This window comes from Pseudorasbora parva, chromosome 11 (genome assembly GCF_024679245.1).
Source record: "Pseudorasbora parva isolate DD20220531a chromosome 11, ASM2467924v1, whole genome shotgun sequence".
NCBI classification, from domain to species: Eukaryota; Metazoa; Chordata; class Actinopteri; order Cypriniformes; family Gobionidae; genus Pseudorasbora; species Pseudorasbora parva.
The window spans coordinates 13,014,070-13,033,298 of NC_090182.1; the positions used below are offsets into that span (position 1 = coordinate 13,014,070).

The 19,229-nt window shown below is 42.6% G+C and overlaps 1 protein-coding gene across 3 annotated transcripts in view; it reads right to left on the bottom strand.

Annotated features, from left to right (window-relative positions):
- b4galt1l (DP-Gal:betaGlcNAc beta 1,4- galactosyltransferase, polypeptide 1, like) overlaps window positions 1-19,229 on the bottom strand; it is a 31,590-nt gene that overhangs the window by 11,186 nt on the left and 1,175 nt on the right. Inside the window, exons 2-5 of one of the 3 annotated variants that reach the window (XM_067457125.1) lie at window positions 17,916-18,151; window positions 4,905-4,936; window positions 4,698-4,785; window positions 2,819-3,006 (exon numbers count right to left, since the gene is read on the bottom strand). In XM_067457125.1, coding sequence (XP_067313226.1) covers window positions 2,819-3,006; window positions 4,698-4,785; window positions 4,905-4,936; window positions 17,916-18,151 — 544 coding nt within the window. The remainder of the gene's footprint in view (window positions 1-2,818; window positions 3,007-4,697; window positions 4,786-4,904; window positions 4,937-17,915; window positions 18,152-19,229) is intronic. The other 2 variants (XM_067457126.1, XM_067457127.1) reach the window with 2 other exon arrangements.

Genomic DNA, 19,229 nt, shown 5'->3' on the forward strand with positions numbered 1-19,229 from the left:
CTCGAAAATTACAAATTACATCCAGATGCTTTTGAAGTTCTGTGTGAGAAAAAAGCTGCCCAGCTCCTGCGGCCCATGCTAACAGTGGTAAACGTTGTAAAGACTTTATAAAGGACTGCAGACATATGTTACAAAAGAGCAACACAATGGTTTCAGTATGTGGAAGTTTAAAACCTTACTTTTATCAGATATTTTCTCATTACAGTGTAAATATAAAAGGACACACGTGAACCCGCACACACGCCTTCAAATACATCATACTCCTATTACACAAAGCTTGTGCTTAAGGTCACTGGTACAATCCACTCCAGTGAGCTAAAATTTAACTTTGTGTTGAGCTTTCAATGGGCCCTAATCTGAATCATGACATTGCAAGAATATTCCCACCCAAACGCCGCTAATATATCATTTATCGGACGGTTTTATCTAAAGTGACTCATTCATTGCAGGTCAAATTCCTGCTGGAATAACCTGGGTTTAAAGGATATTCTGGATTAAATATGACTGGGCTAAATCAACAGCATCTGTGGTTTGCCGTGGATTACCAACAAAAGTAGATGTATGATAAAATATATGCCAAACTAAGGGAGGAAATGCACCCGGTTCCGAAACAAACACTCCAAATGAGCTAGGTGTGAAAACACCCTAAGATCTAATTGGATGAACCACAATCTCTTTAATAACAAGTTCTTTAAAGGGGTGATGAATTGAGGAATCAACTTTCCCTTGAGCTTTTTATATATAAAAGGTCATGGTAATATAAGAATATCCTGTACGTTTCAGAGCTGAAAACCTTCTTGTTAGTCAAAGAAAAGCTTCTTTATAGACACCAGGCTCAGCAAACGGTCCTTTGCTTCACACCGGCGCGTCTAATTCCGTAGCCCCGCCCACCGAATCATGGAGGGCTCGTGCAAACTGGTCAACAACAATTTAAGATATTGCGCTATTCCTGTTTGTGGAAGAACACAGTCGCTGCATAAGCTTCCTTCTGATCTTAATATTAGGAATGAGTGGTTGAACTTTATTTTTAATTTAAATTTTTAAGTTCCAGCTCACTTGGGGAAGACATATTCACTTCATTTCACTGCGGGATCGTTTGTAAACAAATCTCTGGTCGATGCTGGATTTGGATCCGACAGGAATGGTAGAACACATATGTGAGTAAAACGTGTTTTTATATATGATAGTATTGCATTGTTATAGATCATTTTGCTTATGTGTATGTGTCTAACAGAGCGTAACTTTAGCACGCTGGACACGTATGGGCCAGGGCTCTCAAAGCCCAGCAGGCCGATCAATCTCTTATTCCGTTATTGTTCTGCTATTCTCTCTCTCTCTCTCTCTCTCTCTCAAGTTGACATCTGAAGGGTGGCACGCGCGCCGAACGTGTATGTGTGCGCGCGGTTCGCACTTATATCGTCCGATCTTGCGGGCTATGTGTAATATAAAAATAATAGTCCAATCAGTCGCAGGTCGATGAGAAATAAAACATTGTGTTTGTTTGATAAAGACGTTTACGACCCATGAGATCGAGAAAATCATTCTGGTTGCCAATTCTCCCTCATTCTCTCTCATGTCACAGAACTGACAGGGGAGCTTAAGCTCATTAAATATGCAAATCTTATCCAATCCTAGCAGTAGGCATTTACTTCCAAGTCTCCAGTGCATCACGCCCATCAAAATCCAGAGTTCAGGAGACAGCCACAAAACCAGTCTAGAAAACAGCCTATTACTTATTAGTTATGATGTTTTTGAATGTAAAAAAAACAACACAAACATCATTAGTTTACTTCAGACAACAGTATATAAAAAAAAAGCCAATTCATTACACCTTTAAAAAAAAAAAAAAACATTTTTGTGACCTGTCCTTCTCTGTACCTTCACATTACTGTGTGTGTGCTATCATAATCAGCATGTAAATAGTCCCAGCCCCTGCAATGCAAAAATGTACACCACAGCATATATAGTCAAAATGATAATGAATGTAATTGAAAGAATACCTTAGTACTTACTATGTCAAAACAAACCATGATACTTTTATATTAGAATGCGCATTTGTAATTAAAGGTGCACTATGCAGTATTTTTGCAGTAAAATATCCAAAAACCACCAGGCCAGTGTTATATATTTTGTTCAGGTGAGTTCTTACAAAATCCCAAATGTTTCCAACTATTTGTAAATTGTGAGAAAATGGCTATTTTAACCAAGGACCTGGGACGTCTGCGTCTGAGGGAGTTGCCTGTCAATTGCGTCATATCTATGTTACCCTTGGTTTATTTGGCAGAAACGATTTACTCTTAGCAGAATAAACAAGTGTCACAGCAGCCGCCGAGCGAACGCACAGAGTAACGTCATAACATCATTTTAAACACACTTAAATGTCTCTAATATGATAAACAGAGTGTGTAACCTCCTATTAATGGAAAGTGGAAATGGCGCTCATGACTGTGTCCCGTCATAATAAAAGTACTGTTGCTCGCCGTGTGTTTGCATAACAATCGCTCCAGTGGCCTTGCTCAGCCCCACAACACTCATTCCTGCTCCGCTTCATACTACAGTAACATTAATAACTGCATCCAAGAACATGATTTCTGCCCGAGTCTTTTCCACCGGCTGTGAGGTGAAGACCACATGTCCCAGATTCTGAGCTCAAACTTAGCATCATCAAACTACGCCTTTGTTTTGAATAGGTGCCCCCTAGCGGTCGGAAAAATTACATAGTGTAGCTTTAAAATAAATATAAATACACATTGGCACATTCTGAGGGCTGAACATGAACCATTAAGCCACGAGACGAGTCAACAAAAAACAGAAATACCTGAAGCCAAACTTGTCCATAGACACAGACAGATGCCTGGGCTGATTATAGCACTTGTAGATATTGCGGTCATCCATTGGAATGAGGTCAACGTCGCTGAAGACAAAACAATCATAGTCATACTCCTTCAGAGCCTCAGCGTAACCAATGTTGAGGAGCTTGGCGCGATTGAACGTCTCCTCGCCCTCCTGCCATTAAGGAAAGAGAGGATGAGGTCAAGCTGGAAAATACACATTAAATGCACATGAAATCACATTTAAGAGAGTGGTGGAAGAAACGTCATAAAAAGTCTTTAAAGCAGCATGGTTTATAACATGAGCCTTTGTGCCATAAAAATGAAATGTATCTTTGCTAGAGCAGGTGTGTCTGTTTAAACTGATAAAGTCAATACACTTTTGCTTGCAGTGCGGAAGGTATCAGTTTAATCTTTTGTTTCACCATTGAAAGATTGTCATCTTTCATTATTATTGTTAAGCAAACTATATCAAAATTCCCTTCTCTAATTGAACTTGACAGTTTGTCATTTGATCTGTATTGGTAACACTTCCTTTTATAGGTTTTGAAAGTTATTCCTTATTTAAAAGTAGTTTAAAGGGTTAGTTCACACAAAAATGAAATTTCTTTCATTAATGACTCACCCCAATGTCGTTCCACACCCATAAGACCTCCGTTCATCCTCGGAACACAGTTTAAGATATTTCAGATTTAGTTTCGAGGGCTTTCTGTCCTTTGAATGTAAGTGTATGCCCGCTTGCTGTCCACGTCCAGAAGGTAATGAAAAGATCATCAAAGTAGTCCATATGTGACATCAGTTGGTTAGTTAGACTCTTTTGAAGCGTTGACAATACATTTTGGTCCAAAAATAACAAAAACTACGACTTTATTCAGCATTGTCTTCTCTTCCGTGTTTGTTTTCAAGCCTCAAATAAAGATTCAAACGGTTATGAATCAGTAGATTGATTCGTATCGCCAATGTCATGTGATTTCAGCAGTCTGCCAGTTTGCCACGCGATCCGAATCATGATTCGTGAGGAACACGGAAGAAAATGCTGAATAAAGCCATATTTTTTGTTATTTTTGGACCAAAATTTATTGTCGACGCTTCAAAAGAGTCTAACTAACCAACTGATGTCACATATGGACTACTTTGATGATGTTTTTATTCCCTTCTGGACGTGGACAGCAAGCGGGCATACACTTACATTTAAAGGACAGAAAGCCCTCGGACTAAATCTAAAATATCTTAAACTGTGTTCCAAGGATGAACGGAGGTCTTACGGGTGTGGAACATTAGGGTGAGTCATTAATGAAAGAAATTTCATTTTTGGGTGAACTAACCCTTTAAAGAAGCCATCTTTTCTACCGTAAATCAAATACACACATACATTCTGATTAAAAATAAAGTGCAACATTATAGATTTAAAATGCCATTATTAAACAACACAACAAAATAAGAACAACAAAACGTTACTGGCAGCCAGGTTGCTAGTCACTTACTGTATTTTTACAGGACTACCACTGTAAACAACATTTGCAGTATAGTTGTTATTACTAAATACAGTATCCAGCCGTAATATGTATTTTACAGTATTACACTGTCTATAGCAATTAATTGCATTTATACAGGGTAACACTGTAGTTACTGCTTTTCAAACTGTACATATAGTGAAATTGTCATTAAAAAAATACAAATATCATACTTTTGTTATGGCAAAGGAAATTAAAACAACATACATACATAAGTAAAAACATGTATTGATTTATTTTATATTTATTTTAAGGAAAAAAGCTGAAAATTGCCTTTTATGAACACACAGGCTGAAATTTCAATATTTAAAAACATTTAAAGTGCAGTTAACAGTTATCAAATGAACAATACTGCTCTTTTTTGCACAACATTGCCAGTCTTGGAAGTCACCATCCCTTTCTTGGGTCTTGACCCATGTTCAGGGTGAATGTCAACGTGCCTAAAAAGCAGAAAAGCAAAGAAAAAAAAAAAAAAACAGTAGTCACGTGTCTGCGCGCATCTCAAATAAATCCATCATTGAATTATTTGCCATAAACCTGATGACAGTACAACACTTACATTAACACTGGATCTGCACCAGATGATTCAGCCTGAAATTACAAAAAAACAAACAATTGCCAACCGTTACCAACCTTTCCAAAACAGGTTGTGAGAATATTGTGTGGTAACTTTTTCCTATACCGTGAAACATCAATGTTATTATTGCCTGAAGCGCTGAGAAGAGTAAACTGTTTGCCCAAGACTAAAAAAATGTGTGAAAAATACTAACGTTCCACGGTCAAACCACTCATGAAACGTGACGGAAAAGCTCCAGAAAAGATTCACTTACCGTATACACAGACGAGAAAGCGTTTATCCGTCTTCTCACGCTCCAAATTTCCACTTATCATCACCACAGGCACAACTGTAATGATTATTCCGGTGAAACATTAATGATGGGAAGTCGACTCCAAAAGAGTTGATTCCTCGACTCTTAATAGCCCTAGTGTCGGAGTCGACTCTCAGGAATCGACTCTCGTTGTCGACTCCTTTGCTGCATCTGAAATCGCTCACTCGTGCGCTGCGTAAGAGAGCTGGAGCTGTCACAGAAACAATGTCCTATATGTATCTTATTTACAAATAAAAAACTTAAACGTAATTCTACACAAACCTCCATGCCATCTTGGTGGTTTCATCAGATTTAGATTAATTTGGTTTGCCACGGTATCCTAATTTCATAATCATTAAATTAAGAATCATTTTACATTATTGTATTCATTTAGATATTTGTAGTGTCTTGATCCTGATCTTGAAAGAGAAGAGACAATTACAAATAGATGATAATGCATTTATCGCATTACCTTCTCTCTTGTTTATTTACCTATGGCTTTTACGCGTTACTTTTCCCTCTTTAAATGTAGGTACTATTGGCAGCAATTAGGAAATGATGGTGAATCTTCATTTCAATGTAATTGTGATAATGTTCGTTTGTGTAAGGAAGGAAGATGACAAGGGGGTCGGTTTGACTGCTGACGCTTCTCTTTATTAGAACAAAAACTCAGTCTCTTCACACGGCTATTGCCCGTGTGTATTTCTCTCAGTCACTTCCGGGTTCCGGTTAAACGTTCCGCTTCCGGGTCAACGTGTCTCACAACTCAATGTCCGTGAGTGTGTGTGTGTGTCGCGTCAGCAGTCCCTCTCTCTCTCCTGGATCTCCGGTTCCACCTAGGTTTTATCCCCTCTCCGCGCTCATTACTGGAACGAGAGACAGGTGTTATTAATCTGCTTCCAACCCACTCACTTACCGCTCGTCCCGCGGCTCTCTCTCCCGCTGCAGACCTCGCTGAACCACGCCCCCCTTGCCACATACCCCCACCGCCCGACTCAGGCCGGGGAGCCGTCCGGCCTGCAGCCCCCCCCCCCCCATTTCTGGAGAGGAAATCGGCCACAGCCATCTGAGCACCCGGCCTGTGGACCACCTTGAATTTAAACGGCTGAAGAGCTAGATACCAACGGGTGATCCGCGCGTTGGTATCCTTCATGCGGTGGAGCCATTGGAGAGGAGCGTGGTCCGAACAGAGGGTGAACTCCCGCCCCAGGAGGTAGTAGCGGAGAGTGAGAACGGCCCATCTGATGGCCAAACACTCCTTCTCTATGGTGCTGTACTTAGCTTCCCTCTTGGAGAGCTTACGGCTAATGTACAGCACCGGCCGCTCTCCCCCCTCCACCTCCTGGGCCAGGACTGCGCCCAGCCCCCTGTCCGACGCGTCAGTCTGCAACAAGAAAGGGAGAGAAAAGTCAGGGGAGTGTAAAAGCGGCCCGCCACATAGAGCAGCCTTCACTTGGGTAAAAGCCTGTTGACACGGCTCCGTCCACTGGACCGTATCTGGTAGCCCCTTTCTAGTAAGATCAGTCAAAGGGCTGGTGAGGTCCGAATAATTTGGTATAAACCGTCTATAATATCCCGCCAGCCCCAAAAACTGTCTTACCTCCTTTTTGGTCTTGGGCCTCGGACAGGTTGCAATTGCGGCAGTCTTATCAATTTGGGGACGCACCTGACCATGACCCAAGTGGAAGCCCAGATACCTTACTTCCACCCGCCCAATCGCACACTTCTTTGGGTTGGCCGTGAGCCCCGCTCCCCTCAGCGACCTCAGGACCGCCCTCACATGCTGCATATGCCGCTGCCAATCGTGACTATAAATCACTATGTCATCCAGGTACGCAGCAGCATACGCAGCATGGGGGCGCAAAATCCTATCCATGAGTCGCTGGAAGGTTGCGGGCGCTCCGAACAAGCCGAAAGGAAGCGTGACAAATTGGTGTAATCCAAACGGCGTGGTAAAAGCTGTCTTTTCTTTGGACAATGGAGACAAGGGGATCTGCCAATAGCCCTTTGTTAAGTCCAGTGTCGAATAAAATCGAGCCGTGCCTAACCGATCAAGCAACTCGTCAACCCGCGGCATTGGATACGCGTCGAATTTCGACACAGCGTTCACCTTGCGGTAGTCCACACAGAACCTGACCGAGCCGTCTGTTTTGGGGACCAAAACTATCGGGCTCGCCCAGTCACTGTTGGACTCCTCGATTACTCCCATGTCGAGCATTGCGCCTAATTCTTCCTGAACTACTTTTTTCTTATGTTCAGGCAAGCGATACGGCCGGCTGCGAACTACCACGCCCGGCTCGGTCTCGATATGGTGCTGAATCAAGTCGGTACGTCCCGGTAGGGGCGAGAACACGTCAGCGAACTCCGCCTGCAATTTTGATAAATCAGAGAGTTGTAACGGTGAGAGGTGATCTCCCCCAGGGGCCAGCGCGACTGATTGCGCTTTAATGCTCGCCTCTGGCCCGAGATCATCCTCTCCCCCGATCACCGTTGCCAACAACACTGATTCCACCTCATTCCATTTTTTTAGCAGGTTGAGGTGGTATATTTGACGTGCCCCGTTCCTATCGGATCGTATCACTTCATAATCGAGCTCTCCTATCTGTCGTGCGACCTCAAACGGCCCCTGCCACTTTGACATTAATTTTGAGCTCGACGTAGGGAGTAGAACGAGCACTTTCTCTCCCGGTGTGAATTTGCGTAGTTTTGTACCCCTGTTATATGACCGGCTCTGGCGGTCCTGGGCTTGCAACAAATTCTCCCTAGATAGCCGCCCCAAGGTGTGGAGTTTTGTTCGCAAGTCCATGACGTACTGAATTTCGTTTTTGGCCAAAGAAGGTCCCTCCTCCCAAGTTTCTCGTAGGACGTCCAGCACCCCCCGTGGCTGTCGTCCGTAGAGAAGCTCGAAGGGGGAAAACCCCGTGGAGGCTTGTGGAACCTCCCGCACGGCAAATAAGAGGGGTTCTAACCACCGATCCCAATTTTTGGCGTCTTCCTGTACGAACTTACGGATCATGGATTTAAGAGTGCGATTAAATCGTTCGACCAAGCCGTCCGTTTGTGGGTGATAGACGCTTGTTCGAATGGATTTAATGCCCAATAATCCGTAGAGTTCGCTCATCGTGCGTGACATAAACGCCGTGCCTTGATCAGTGAGGATTTCTTTCGGAATCCCCACTCGGGAGATCAGACGAAACAGTGCGTCCGCAACACTCTTCGCGGAGATGTTGCGGAGAGCCACTGCCTCCGGATATCGTGTTGCGTAGTCCACGATGACTAACGCAAAACGATGTCCGCGTGCGGATCGCTCCAATGGCCCGATGAGGTCCATCGCAATTCTCTCGAAGGGGACCTGCATTAATGGAAGGGGGCGCAATGGCGCTTTTGGGGCGGCCAGTGGATTCACCAACTGACATTCAGGGCAAGACGCGCACCACCTGCGCACATTGTCATGAATGCCTGGCCAAAAAAATCGGGTCATTAAGCGATTCAGTGTGGCCGCCTGCCCCAGGTGGCCCGCCATCGGGTTCGAGTGAGCCGCCTGGAAAAGCATTTCCCGGCGGCTCTTTGGTACTAATAACTGGGTTGTATCCACTTTTGTCTGAGTGTCTTGGGTCACTCGATACAACCGATCCTTAATTATGGCAAAATAAGGATACGTGACGGGCAACGCGGGTTGGAGAGACTGACCGTCGATAGAGCGGACCTGCTGAAATGCATGTTTTAGGGTCTCATCTTGAGACTGCTCCAGAGGGAAGTCATCGCGGTCCGAGAGAATCAGTCTCTCGACCCCGCTCGGTTCCTCTGAAGCTGTTCCCAAGGGTCCCGTATCAGTCTCGCCAACCTGCACTCGCACCGCCCCGTTCCTAGCCTTGTTTTCCCAAGCGGCATCCGCGCATAACGACCCCAATAATGCCGAAAAGGCGGGCCAATTCGTCCCCAGAATTAGCGGATGCCGGAGGTGGGGACTAACCGCCACCTCAACACTATGCTTTTTCCCCCTAAACTGTATCGTGACTGGGACAACCGGATATTCCACCACATCCCCGTGCACACACCGCACCTTAACCATGCGGCTTGTATCCAATGCCCCAGGCTGCATCAGGCTTTGATGGATCGAGGTTTGGTTACATCCTGAATCCACCAAGGCCTGATATGTACCCCCCTTGATACTTACAGGAATTTGGTACTCTCCTGCTTGATCGGGGGTGGTCCGCTGGACGTCCGGGATCCGGATCATTGTCCCGATGTCCATCCTCGGACATCGGTCCACAAAATGATCCGGATCACCGCACCGCCAGCAGGCCAGCCCAGGCTTACCCGCCACCCCTGCGGCGGGGAGTGGGTTGGAAAATGAGCGCGGGGAGGGTGTGCAACCGGAGCCATTATCACCACCCGCCCCCAGCGGCCCCGCCCCCCTGGGCGGAGCCCGCGAACTCCCGGACGGTCCTGGGCCCATCCCACCCCGACCTCTGGGGGGAACGCGAGGAGGGCCTGGAGGACGGGACCTGGGGAGAGGGACAGGGCGAGAGGGAGAGACAGAGGGGGGAGAGAGAGAGTGAGAAGTTAGTGAGGGCTCGCCGACCCCCGGGCACGCCACCAGGTGGTCCTCCGCCAGCTGGATGGCCGTCTCCAGCGACGTGGGCCGGTGGCACTGGACCCACTCGGCGGTCTTTCTTGGGAGCCGAGTGATGAATTGCTCCAGCACCACCAGATCGATGGTATGGTCCACGTCGCTTCCGCCGGCCAAGAGCCATCTGCGGCACGAGTCCCGGAGCTGTTGGGCCATAGCGAAGGGTCGGCCGGCCTCGCCCCATTCCAGGGAGCGGAACCTCTGGCGGTGTTGCTCCGGGGTCCGACCGACCCTCTGTAGGATGGCCCTTTTTAGATCCTCGTACTTCAGGAGGTTCGCTACCGGCAGATGTTGGGCGGCCGCCTGGGCTTCTCCTGTTAGTAATGGAATGAGGCGCACCGGCCACTGTGCCCGGGGCCAGCCGGAGGCCTCCGCGGTCTTCTGGAAGAGGTCTATGAAGGCCTCCGGATCGTCCTCTGGCCCCATCTTGTGGAGGGGCATGTGGACCGATGCGCTAGCCCGCCCGGCGGCTTCGGCGCGAACCTCCCGATCCATCCAGCTCCGGAACCGCTCGCGGTCCTCTTGCTGGCCGCGGACAATCGCCTCGAAGCGGCGCTCCTGGTCCGCCCGCAGGTCCAGCATTGCCTGATGTTGGTCTTGGTGGAGGACCGCGAGGGAGGTGATGATGTCCGCAAATGGCGAGGCGGAGGGCGTTGTCATGGCGGCGGCGCTGTCCTACTTCCTTCCCGGGTTTCGGCACCAGTGTGATAATGTTCGTTTGTGTAAGGAAGGAAGATGACAAGGGGGTCGGTTTGACTGCTGACGCTTCTCTTTATTAGAACAAAAACTCAGTCTCTTCACACGGCTATTGCCCGTGTGTATTTCTCTCAGTCACTTCCGGGTTCCGGTTAAACGTTCCGCTTCCGGGTCAACGTGTCTCACAACTCAATGTCCGTGAGTGTGTGTGTGTGTCGCGTCAGCAGTCCCTCTCTCTCTCCTGGATCTCCGGTTCCACCTAGGTTTTATCCCCTCTCCGCGCTCATTACTGGAACGAGAGACAGGTGTTATTAATCTGCTTCCAACCCACTCACTTACCGCTCGTCCCGCGGCTCTCTCTCCCGCTGCAGACCTCGCTGAACCACGCCCCCCTTGCCACAGTAATGTTATCTCTAAACTGGACATAATTGGCCCGTCCCGCTAAAATTGTGTTGTTTTAGTAAATGTTGTTTTAGGCTTTGTGTCAGAAAAAATAATAGCCTAAATTTAGAAATGTAATAATGATGGCAATCTTGTATTGCTGACCCTGTTTTGACAAGGTAAACAGAGCAAAAAGGAGTCGATTCAGGGAGTGGATTCCATCGACTCCTATGGTGGGAGTCTGGCTGCGCCCTCCATTTATACTGCGTCATAGATGGAGTAATGTAATTTTAATCACAGGACGTCTGTAATATTAATGGGCAATATGCACAGGATAAGAAATCTCAGTAAAAAGCTAAGTTCCGGTCAAACTATTTATTAAATTCAATTCTGAATGTACTTGCCTAAAGCTAAAAGAAGTTCCATGCCTCTAAAAAAGTGCTTTCAACCTTCTTTTTTATCTGAATGGTACGCAGAATTTTTTTTACGTTTGCCACAGGCTTGTCCCACCGCCTAGAGCACAACTGAATGCTTCTTCAATTTCCTCAATACTTGAAAAAACACTTTTAAACAGGAAATTATGGTATATTTAAGTACATATTTAGAGTTAGTATTTGCACAGGATAAACATTACCTGAGGTAATATTTCCAGACCTTTTTACAGAAGGTAAAAGACATTGTCCGTAATGATTACTGTGATGGCATATTCGGACAGGACTAAAATCACTAAGAAACTCTGGTAATAATTATTTTACTCTACCTCTCCATATAAAACGAATTCCCTCAAAATAGGGCTATAGGCAAACTGACACTTGAAAAGCAAACAGACACTCACAAAAGCTTAAAAGTACACACGAATTGGCTCAAATGTCTTTTTATGATCTCATTAAACCATGAATTATATACATAAATCACTTATTGCATTGAGGGAGAACCTCAAATGTATTTGCATGACCTAGAAATTCAAAATGACTGCTGGAGAAAAACAATCCCATAAACCAATGACTCCGTATGACCGTATTACAAATGAAATGGGCAGAAAACTGCTGTATATATGTCTAGTTTCATGAAAATACAGTACAATACTGTTAAAAAATGTTTAGTTTTACTGTAATGTCGGCATATTGCTACATAACAAAAATACCTACTAGTTCTACTAGAGGAAAAATGTTTTATTAGATTAAAACTACTTTTTTAGCCTTTGTGTGAAAGATGACATGAATTTTACATAATTCCTAGATTGAAAGAAAAGAACGGCATGGTTGAGGATTGTAAATTGGCAGTTTTTACAAAAAAGGACTATGGTAATCATAGTTTCAGCTAAAGCATGCTAGTTATTGTTACTAAAATAAAACGAATGTGACTGTAACAAAGTTTGTAAATATGGGAAGGAAGGAGGCGGGAACCGGCGAATGTTAAACAAAGACTATAAATAAACAAACTAAACGAAAGTAACACGGGCGGGATGACTGCCCGCACACATAAAACATAAACAAAACACAACGTAAAATCTAGGCCTGGTCCTCTCTTGTCCTTCACTGGTGTCGGTCTCCTTATATGCATCCGAGCTCCCTCGTGAGAGGACTCGAGACCGTTGTGTCTTGCAAGTGATGCTCTTTCGCAAATCACATCCCCGGTCTCGCTCGCTCCTCCCACGTCTTTCACTCGTCTACCTCGCCACAGTAGTATTCAGTTTACCATTGGAGTGTCAATTTACAGCAAGTGCAAATAGCCTGCCTTGTTGGCAGAGGCTATTTACACTAATTCCAACCACCAATGTCTGGATGTTCCAGACAAAAGGGAGTAAGACACTTTGCAGATACTTTTGACACATCAGACCAGAGTTAGAATCTGCCTTTTGGTGAGCTCATTCTTCTCCCTTTTCCAATCGCATATTCCCACCTCACCCCTTAGTCTCTAAGGCGACTCTGAAAATGTTTTGATTCAGTGTAAATGAAGTGAACTCTAAACTACTTCATTGTCATGACAACCAAAAGCACACCTGTCAGTGTCAGCTCAGGCAGCGCGAGAATCAAGAAGCGGGAGACAAAACAATAAGGAACAATAAGCAATATGTTTTCGTCCTGTACTCACATAGTGAAGCAAACCACAGAGTCATTGTTTGTAATCTTCAATTGAAGAAACAGGCAGGTCAACACGCTGCTACATTTTGGTATGGTACATATAGGGTAAATGCTTAACCCGATCAGTGATTGTGCATTGTTATATTATATTTCAAAAATCATCTCCTTGGGAATTATATTTCACGATCTGCTGCCCTGCCTGAAACGCTGACGTTAGCATCGTTGTTCATTTGTTGTGCCTGCAAAGTGGCTTTCTAGGCGCACACTAGCGGCAGTAAATCTAATCTGTAGCCAAGGTAGTCTAGCAACTCTCCGTTGGCTTGCGACCTGGACCGGCTATAGCACGCATAGCCTTTAAAGTGCCTTACGGTTAGTGTTTACCGGATAGGGTTAGGGGTAGGTGTAGGGTTTTATTGTCCCCAAAAGGAGGCATTTATTTAATAAATATCATCGTTTATACTCAATTTTATTTTTGCATACTGTTTAATTATGTACTAAAATGCTGAGGTGCAAATAGTATCCAACTACTATTTACATCCGTATTGCAAAGAAAATACTGCTATTTTTTGCTGTGTGAATAGCATCTATTGCAGAAAATATATTTTAACTTTAATAGCATCTATATCATCTATCTATCAGCCGCCATTTGCCACTGCCACAATTTAAAAATAAAAAAATAAAAAGACAAAGATTTTGAAAACTTCTAAGCACTGTGTTTGTAGAAGATCATATTTATTACAAATATAAATTTTACAAACAACGGATAGGATGATACATTTTTTGTAAAGAACATCCTGGATTTGTGCATTCAACTCATGATTAATGGATGTAATCCCTGTCTAGAGTTCACCTTTTCTTCATCTGAAGAGCATCATGGCGGCACTTGAGCTTGTAGAATGAAATTCAATGAGGGTGGAGCCTCAGGGGTGCAGAGCTATCTGTTAACCCCTGTGCACCCAACAGAGAGTAGCCATCCTCGCATTTACAACACACAGAAAACTCAAATGAGATGCCCTGAATGAACTGAGGTCTACTTGTTCTAGTGGAGACGACATCCATGATTGATTCAGAAGATGTGGCCAGCGCATTCAGAGCAAAAGTCCGCTTTAAAGAACTAGATTGTCCTGTTCTACGGCCATCTTTTCAGTCAACATAATGTAGAGTTCTCACATATCAACAGCCAGATCTGATCGTCGGCCTGGATTGTCACTGGGGGATTCATTCACATTTAAGGGAGTTTAAAAAAATTAGAATAAAGAAGTAGGATTAAGACTCTTGAAGAACAAAAACACAAAAAACTAAAAGTAAAGAAGAGCTTCACAAGATGGCTAGATGGGTGGCTAGATGGATAGATAGATAGATAGATAGATAGATAGATAGATAGATAGATAGATAGATAGATAGATAGATAGATAGATAGATAGATAGATAGATAGATAGATAGATAGATAGATAGATAGATAGATAGATAGATAGATAGATAGATAGATAGATAGATAGATAGATAGATAGATAGATAGATAGATAGATATAGATAGATAAACAGACAACACACCGTTCTATCAGCTATCTGTTTTCAGTTCTGATATTATCAAGATGAATTTGTTCTTGTCATATTTTATTACAATTTTCTAAACAAGCGAATAGCTATTAGCTATAACAAATAAACTGCGATAATGTGAGAAAATGTTGAAGGTGTCTGAATAAATTTTGGTTTGACTGAATAGATGGATAAATGAATGGATATTTTCAGCAGTAAATAAACAGATAAAGAAAATAAATGAAAGCCAAACTTTTAAAAAGTCACCACTCTTCCAAATAGATTAGCTCAAGTGAACAATTTGCACACTTACAATATTTTCTTGGCACAGAACTGCCATCCACAGGAAATCAAGATACAGAGAAGAGTGAAAACAAGGAAGGGAAATAAAAACGACAAAGAGACAACAGATAATCAAGAAGCCAACATTACCATATGCCAGATGCAGCCAGTGAAGCGTAGTGTGATTGGCCAGAGAAAGAGCAAGCAGACGTCTCACCTTTTCCCCAAGTGCAAGGGCCTCTGACGCGCATAAAAGGGTTTTGGTTTGAGGAGGAACAAGGGAAGGAATGTAGTATGGAAGGGTGAAAAAAGAAATGCAAGGTGCAGAGAAAAGAAAGGGGGTGGCAAACAGAACAAGAGAACAATTAGAAAGAACAATCACGAAACACTTGAGAAAACACTCAGAGAAGACCGCAGACAGGTCCAAGAACTTCTTGGCGAGCACATTAGGGTGCTTTTAGTGAAAGCCGCACAGAATGATACACATTAGTCTTTTCATTTACTTGGAAAATTCCCAAACCCCTGATAGCTGATTGTTTGAAATGGATTCAATGAAGACATCTGTTCTCTGCGAGTCCCAAATAAAAGGAGACAAGAACCGCAGCACTCCGTCTCACCTCGTTCCAGTCTGTAATGGGTCATGGGTATTTACTGTAATGACGACATCAGGCCTTTTTTTGAAAAGATGCCCAACCTTAAACAGCAGTGGTCTCTACCACAGTCTGTGGAACTACTGTGTAATGTACCTTGGTTTAGCACGGATTAGCTGTACTTTCTTCCAGAATAGCTGATGCAACCATATATTTAAGATTATGGTGATAAAATGTAAGAGTCTCTTGGGTCTCTATTTATCCACTAAATATTGACTAATCTAAATATATATTGGCAGTTTTCCAGCTTCTATCCAACTCTCACATGAAGCTTGGCACTGTGCACTGCAAAAATCTTTTGTAAGTTGATTTGGATAAAAGCCTCTGCTAATATACTAAAGGTAAATGTACATGTCATGCCTTCCTCAATGTAAGGATATCAAAAGTAGGGCTGCCCCCTAATAGTCAAGCAATTGTTAGTCGAGCAAATTTGAATTAGTCATTTGGTCAGAGGAAGCGGTCTGCAATCATTTAGGCTGCATTTACACTGCAGGTCTTGATGCACAATTCCGATTTGGTGACAACATCCGAATCTTTTACAAGGGACCTGTATCCGATATTTGCATTACACTACACTGGCGAAACAGCCCAAGACGTTCTCAACTGGAAAAGGAAGTAAAACACCACAATATGCAATGGATGCAAACAAAATGATTATACAATGTTTTGCTGTATGCACTTTTCCACACATCTTTAAATTTCAGCAAAACATTTCTCTCGTAAGGCGGAGAAAAAGAGGAGAGCCCTTGACAAGGTTGCCAGGTTTTCACAACCAAACCCACCTAATTGCAACTCAAAACTGTTAGGTAGCCCAATTATGCAGGAAAACCACAGACTTGGCAACACTGGCCCTTGATCGCAGTTCGTGTCCACCCGAGTGGACGTCATTCGCCTCTGCCCTTTTTTCAATGACTTACGACTCACATTTACTGGGGAATATCCGATTTGACCGCTTACATGGCAGACGCAAATGCACGTATTCGATTCAAATCGGATATTACCACATATCAGTGAGGCCTGAATCTGATCCATGCGTTTTTTACTGCTACACGTTCACGTCACATCCGATCTGTGCCACCCACATGAGGAAAAAAAATCGTAATTGGGTCACTTGAACCATGCAGTGTAAATGGGGCCTTACACGGCTGGTGCATGTGGTGATTATGTCGGACAGAGAATCCAAATGCTTGCCTATCATTTATCAACATCAAACATGTTAGTACCCTAATGTTAGACAGTTTACATGGCAGCTCTCTCTAATGTAAATCTAGATAAATGTGGTAAACTGTGGTTTAGCATTTCTCTGTAATGTAGAACAATGGTATCACTATTACACATACTATTAGTGAAATCAGTGTTGAGAAATCGTAGACATTAAAATAATTACATTTAAAATATTTGGAATAATAGAGGACTTTTTTTAAAAAAATGCTCAGTTTGATATATTTTTTTTCTGTGGCAGTGAAATCAATGTTGAGGGTCATGTTAAAAAAGTTGACATTTAAAGAATGAATTTATGTTATTAATAAATGTAAAGAAAACAACAGAAGGTTTTTGCTGTGTTAGCGAAATCAAAATGCAGCATGTCAAGACTGGCCTATGCAAAAATGTAAAAACTACTAAATCAATTAAGCTACAAACAAAAACCCACCACTGGGTTTGCTGTTAAACATGTTTTTACAACAGCATACTTTGGGCTACATTTCTCAAACTGGCCAATAAGAGACAAATGAGGACTTTGAGAAAAGAGCTCACTTAGCAAAACACATGCCAAACTTCATGCCCCGGCACGTCTGTGTAACAAAGAGTTTACATTCCAGAATTTACAAAAGGGAGTCGACCGTGCAATTTAAAGATGTGAGGGATATTACAAAACACAGCTTTAAGATAAACTTATCATTACCGTTAACAAACGGAGCAAAGCATTGAGATCAAATGGCAGGCCTTGTATTTCAAGATACAGTTTACTTTCAAAGTGACAAGAGCATTTAAATAAAGTCAAGTGGCCATTGATAGTTTGCCTTGCTTAATCGGAGCCATCATTTCCAATCAAATCACATATACAAACAAAGCTCTTGGAATGTTATGCATCTTCTTTGAGAGTTTAAGAATATACCCTTCCATTCAATGAGACATAAATCTTTACGCATAGTAAATAAATTGTATATACAGATTATAGGAGTATCTAGAAAATACTATTTTGGTATTTCAATAGCTTAAATGTATTCAATGTATATTTGAGAAACGTGCTAGCAATTCCTAAGTGAAAACGGTTTCAAGGGAAGTGCATTTTCCACAAACGAGTGCGGATATTTAACCTGTGACTGAATGATAACATCAGTCTGTACCAAAGGCCTTTGAACCCTTGTGCTTGCAGATTACACATTTGCACGAGCTAAAAGATTTTTACTGCACACTGGTTAAAAAAGACAAACCTGATTGATGATGTAGACGCCATAGTCCATTTGCTGGCGCTGTAAGATGGGGTGCAGATAATACAGCCAGTACTTCAGGTGCTCGTCACGGTTCCTGAAAGGAATGATTATGGCCACCTTCTGCTGGGCGATGCAGTCTGTGGGTTTAGACCGCCCGCCGGGCTTCAACGCGGGGTTTTCTGACCTCACAAGGTCTAGAGTGACCGGGTCAGAGAACTCAACCCGGAGTGGACCCACTAGAAGAATTGAGACACAAATAACATGCTATTGATTGGAGAAATGCACATCATTTTCCTGAAGGGACAGGAAACAATCAGCAGTGTCACTGTTGTCTGACAAAAGAGAAAGACAGCCAGGACAAAATAACAGTGTAACGAAGTGTTTCTAACAAATTTTCCATTACGACACAGGGCTTCAGGGAAGTCAATGAATCAGAATCAGAAGATAATGTGAAAACTATCACGTAACTCTTAAGCAAGAGACAAGAAATTGCTGAATTTTCAATACAAAATTAACACAGAGGGGTAAATGTTAACACTAAGAGACTCGACAGCTGTAAAAACACTCTTTTGTTTTTGGAATCTAGACTGAGGGAACACAAAGTGACAGGTCACATTATTTATAACAAACACACATTTCTCAGAAATACTAAACTGTGCTGAATATACAGTGGCAAAATGAAAACTTGTATGTGGATTCTGACTAGTGAGACTATTTTATTTAAAAATGTAATCAAATAAAACAAGTGTTTTATTATTATTTATAAATAAATAAATTAAACAGAAATAAATAAACAGAAATTGGTACATTTAATGAAATCTCTCCAGAACATGCCTGGTTTATATTTAAACCCAGCATGAAAGGGGGGAAAAATACTTCAAAATTAAGCCTTTTTTTCCACTTGTAGTTGTCATAAAAACGACCTCTTCATACAAAAAAAACCATTAATGGTCCTATAAATCGGCTTCATTTATTTTCAAGGTTTTCTTTTGTGAGAATCACTAAAAAAAAAAAAAACAGACATAAAATGACAAAAAAAGAGAATGAAAACAAAACAATAAAAGACTTGTTAACATCAGCTTTTATGACGCTAACATCAACTAGTATTCCACATATTTTAACTGATCAATAGTTAAATGTGCATTAAAATATGGTCCCAAAGTATGGGACCGTTAAGATTTTTGAATATTTTTGAATGCTTATTGTCTTTTTTTAGAATGATTTGATGAACAGAAAGTTCAATAAAACAGCATTTATTTAAAATAGTCATATTTTGTAAGATTTGTAAATTACTTTCCCTTTAAATGAACTGTC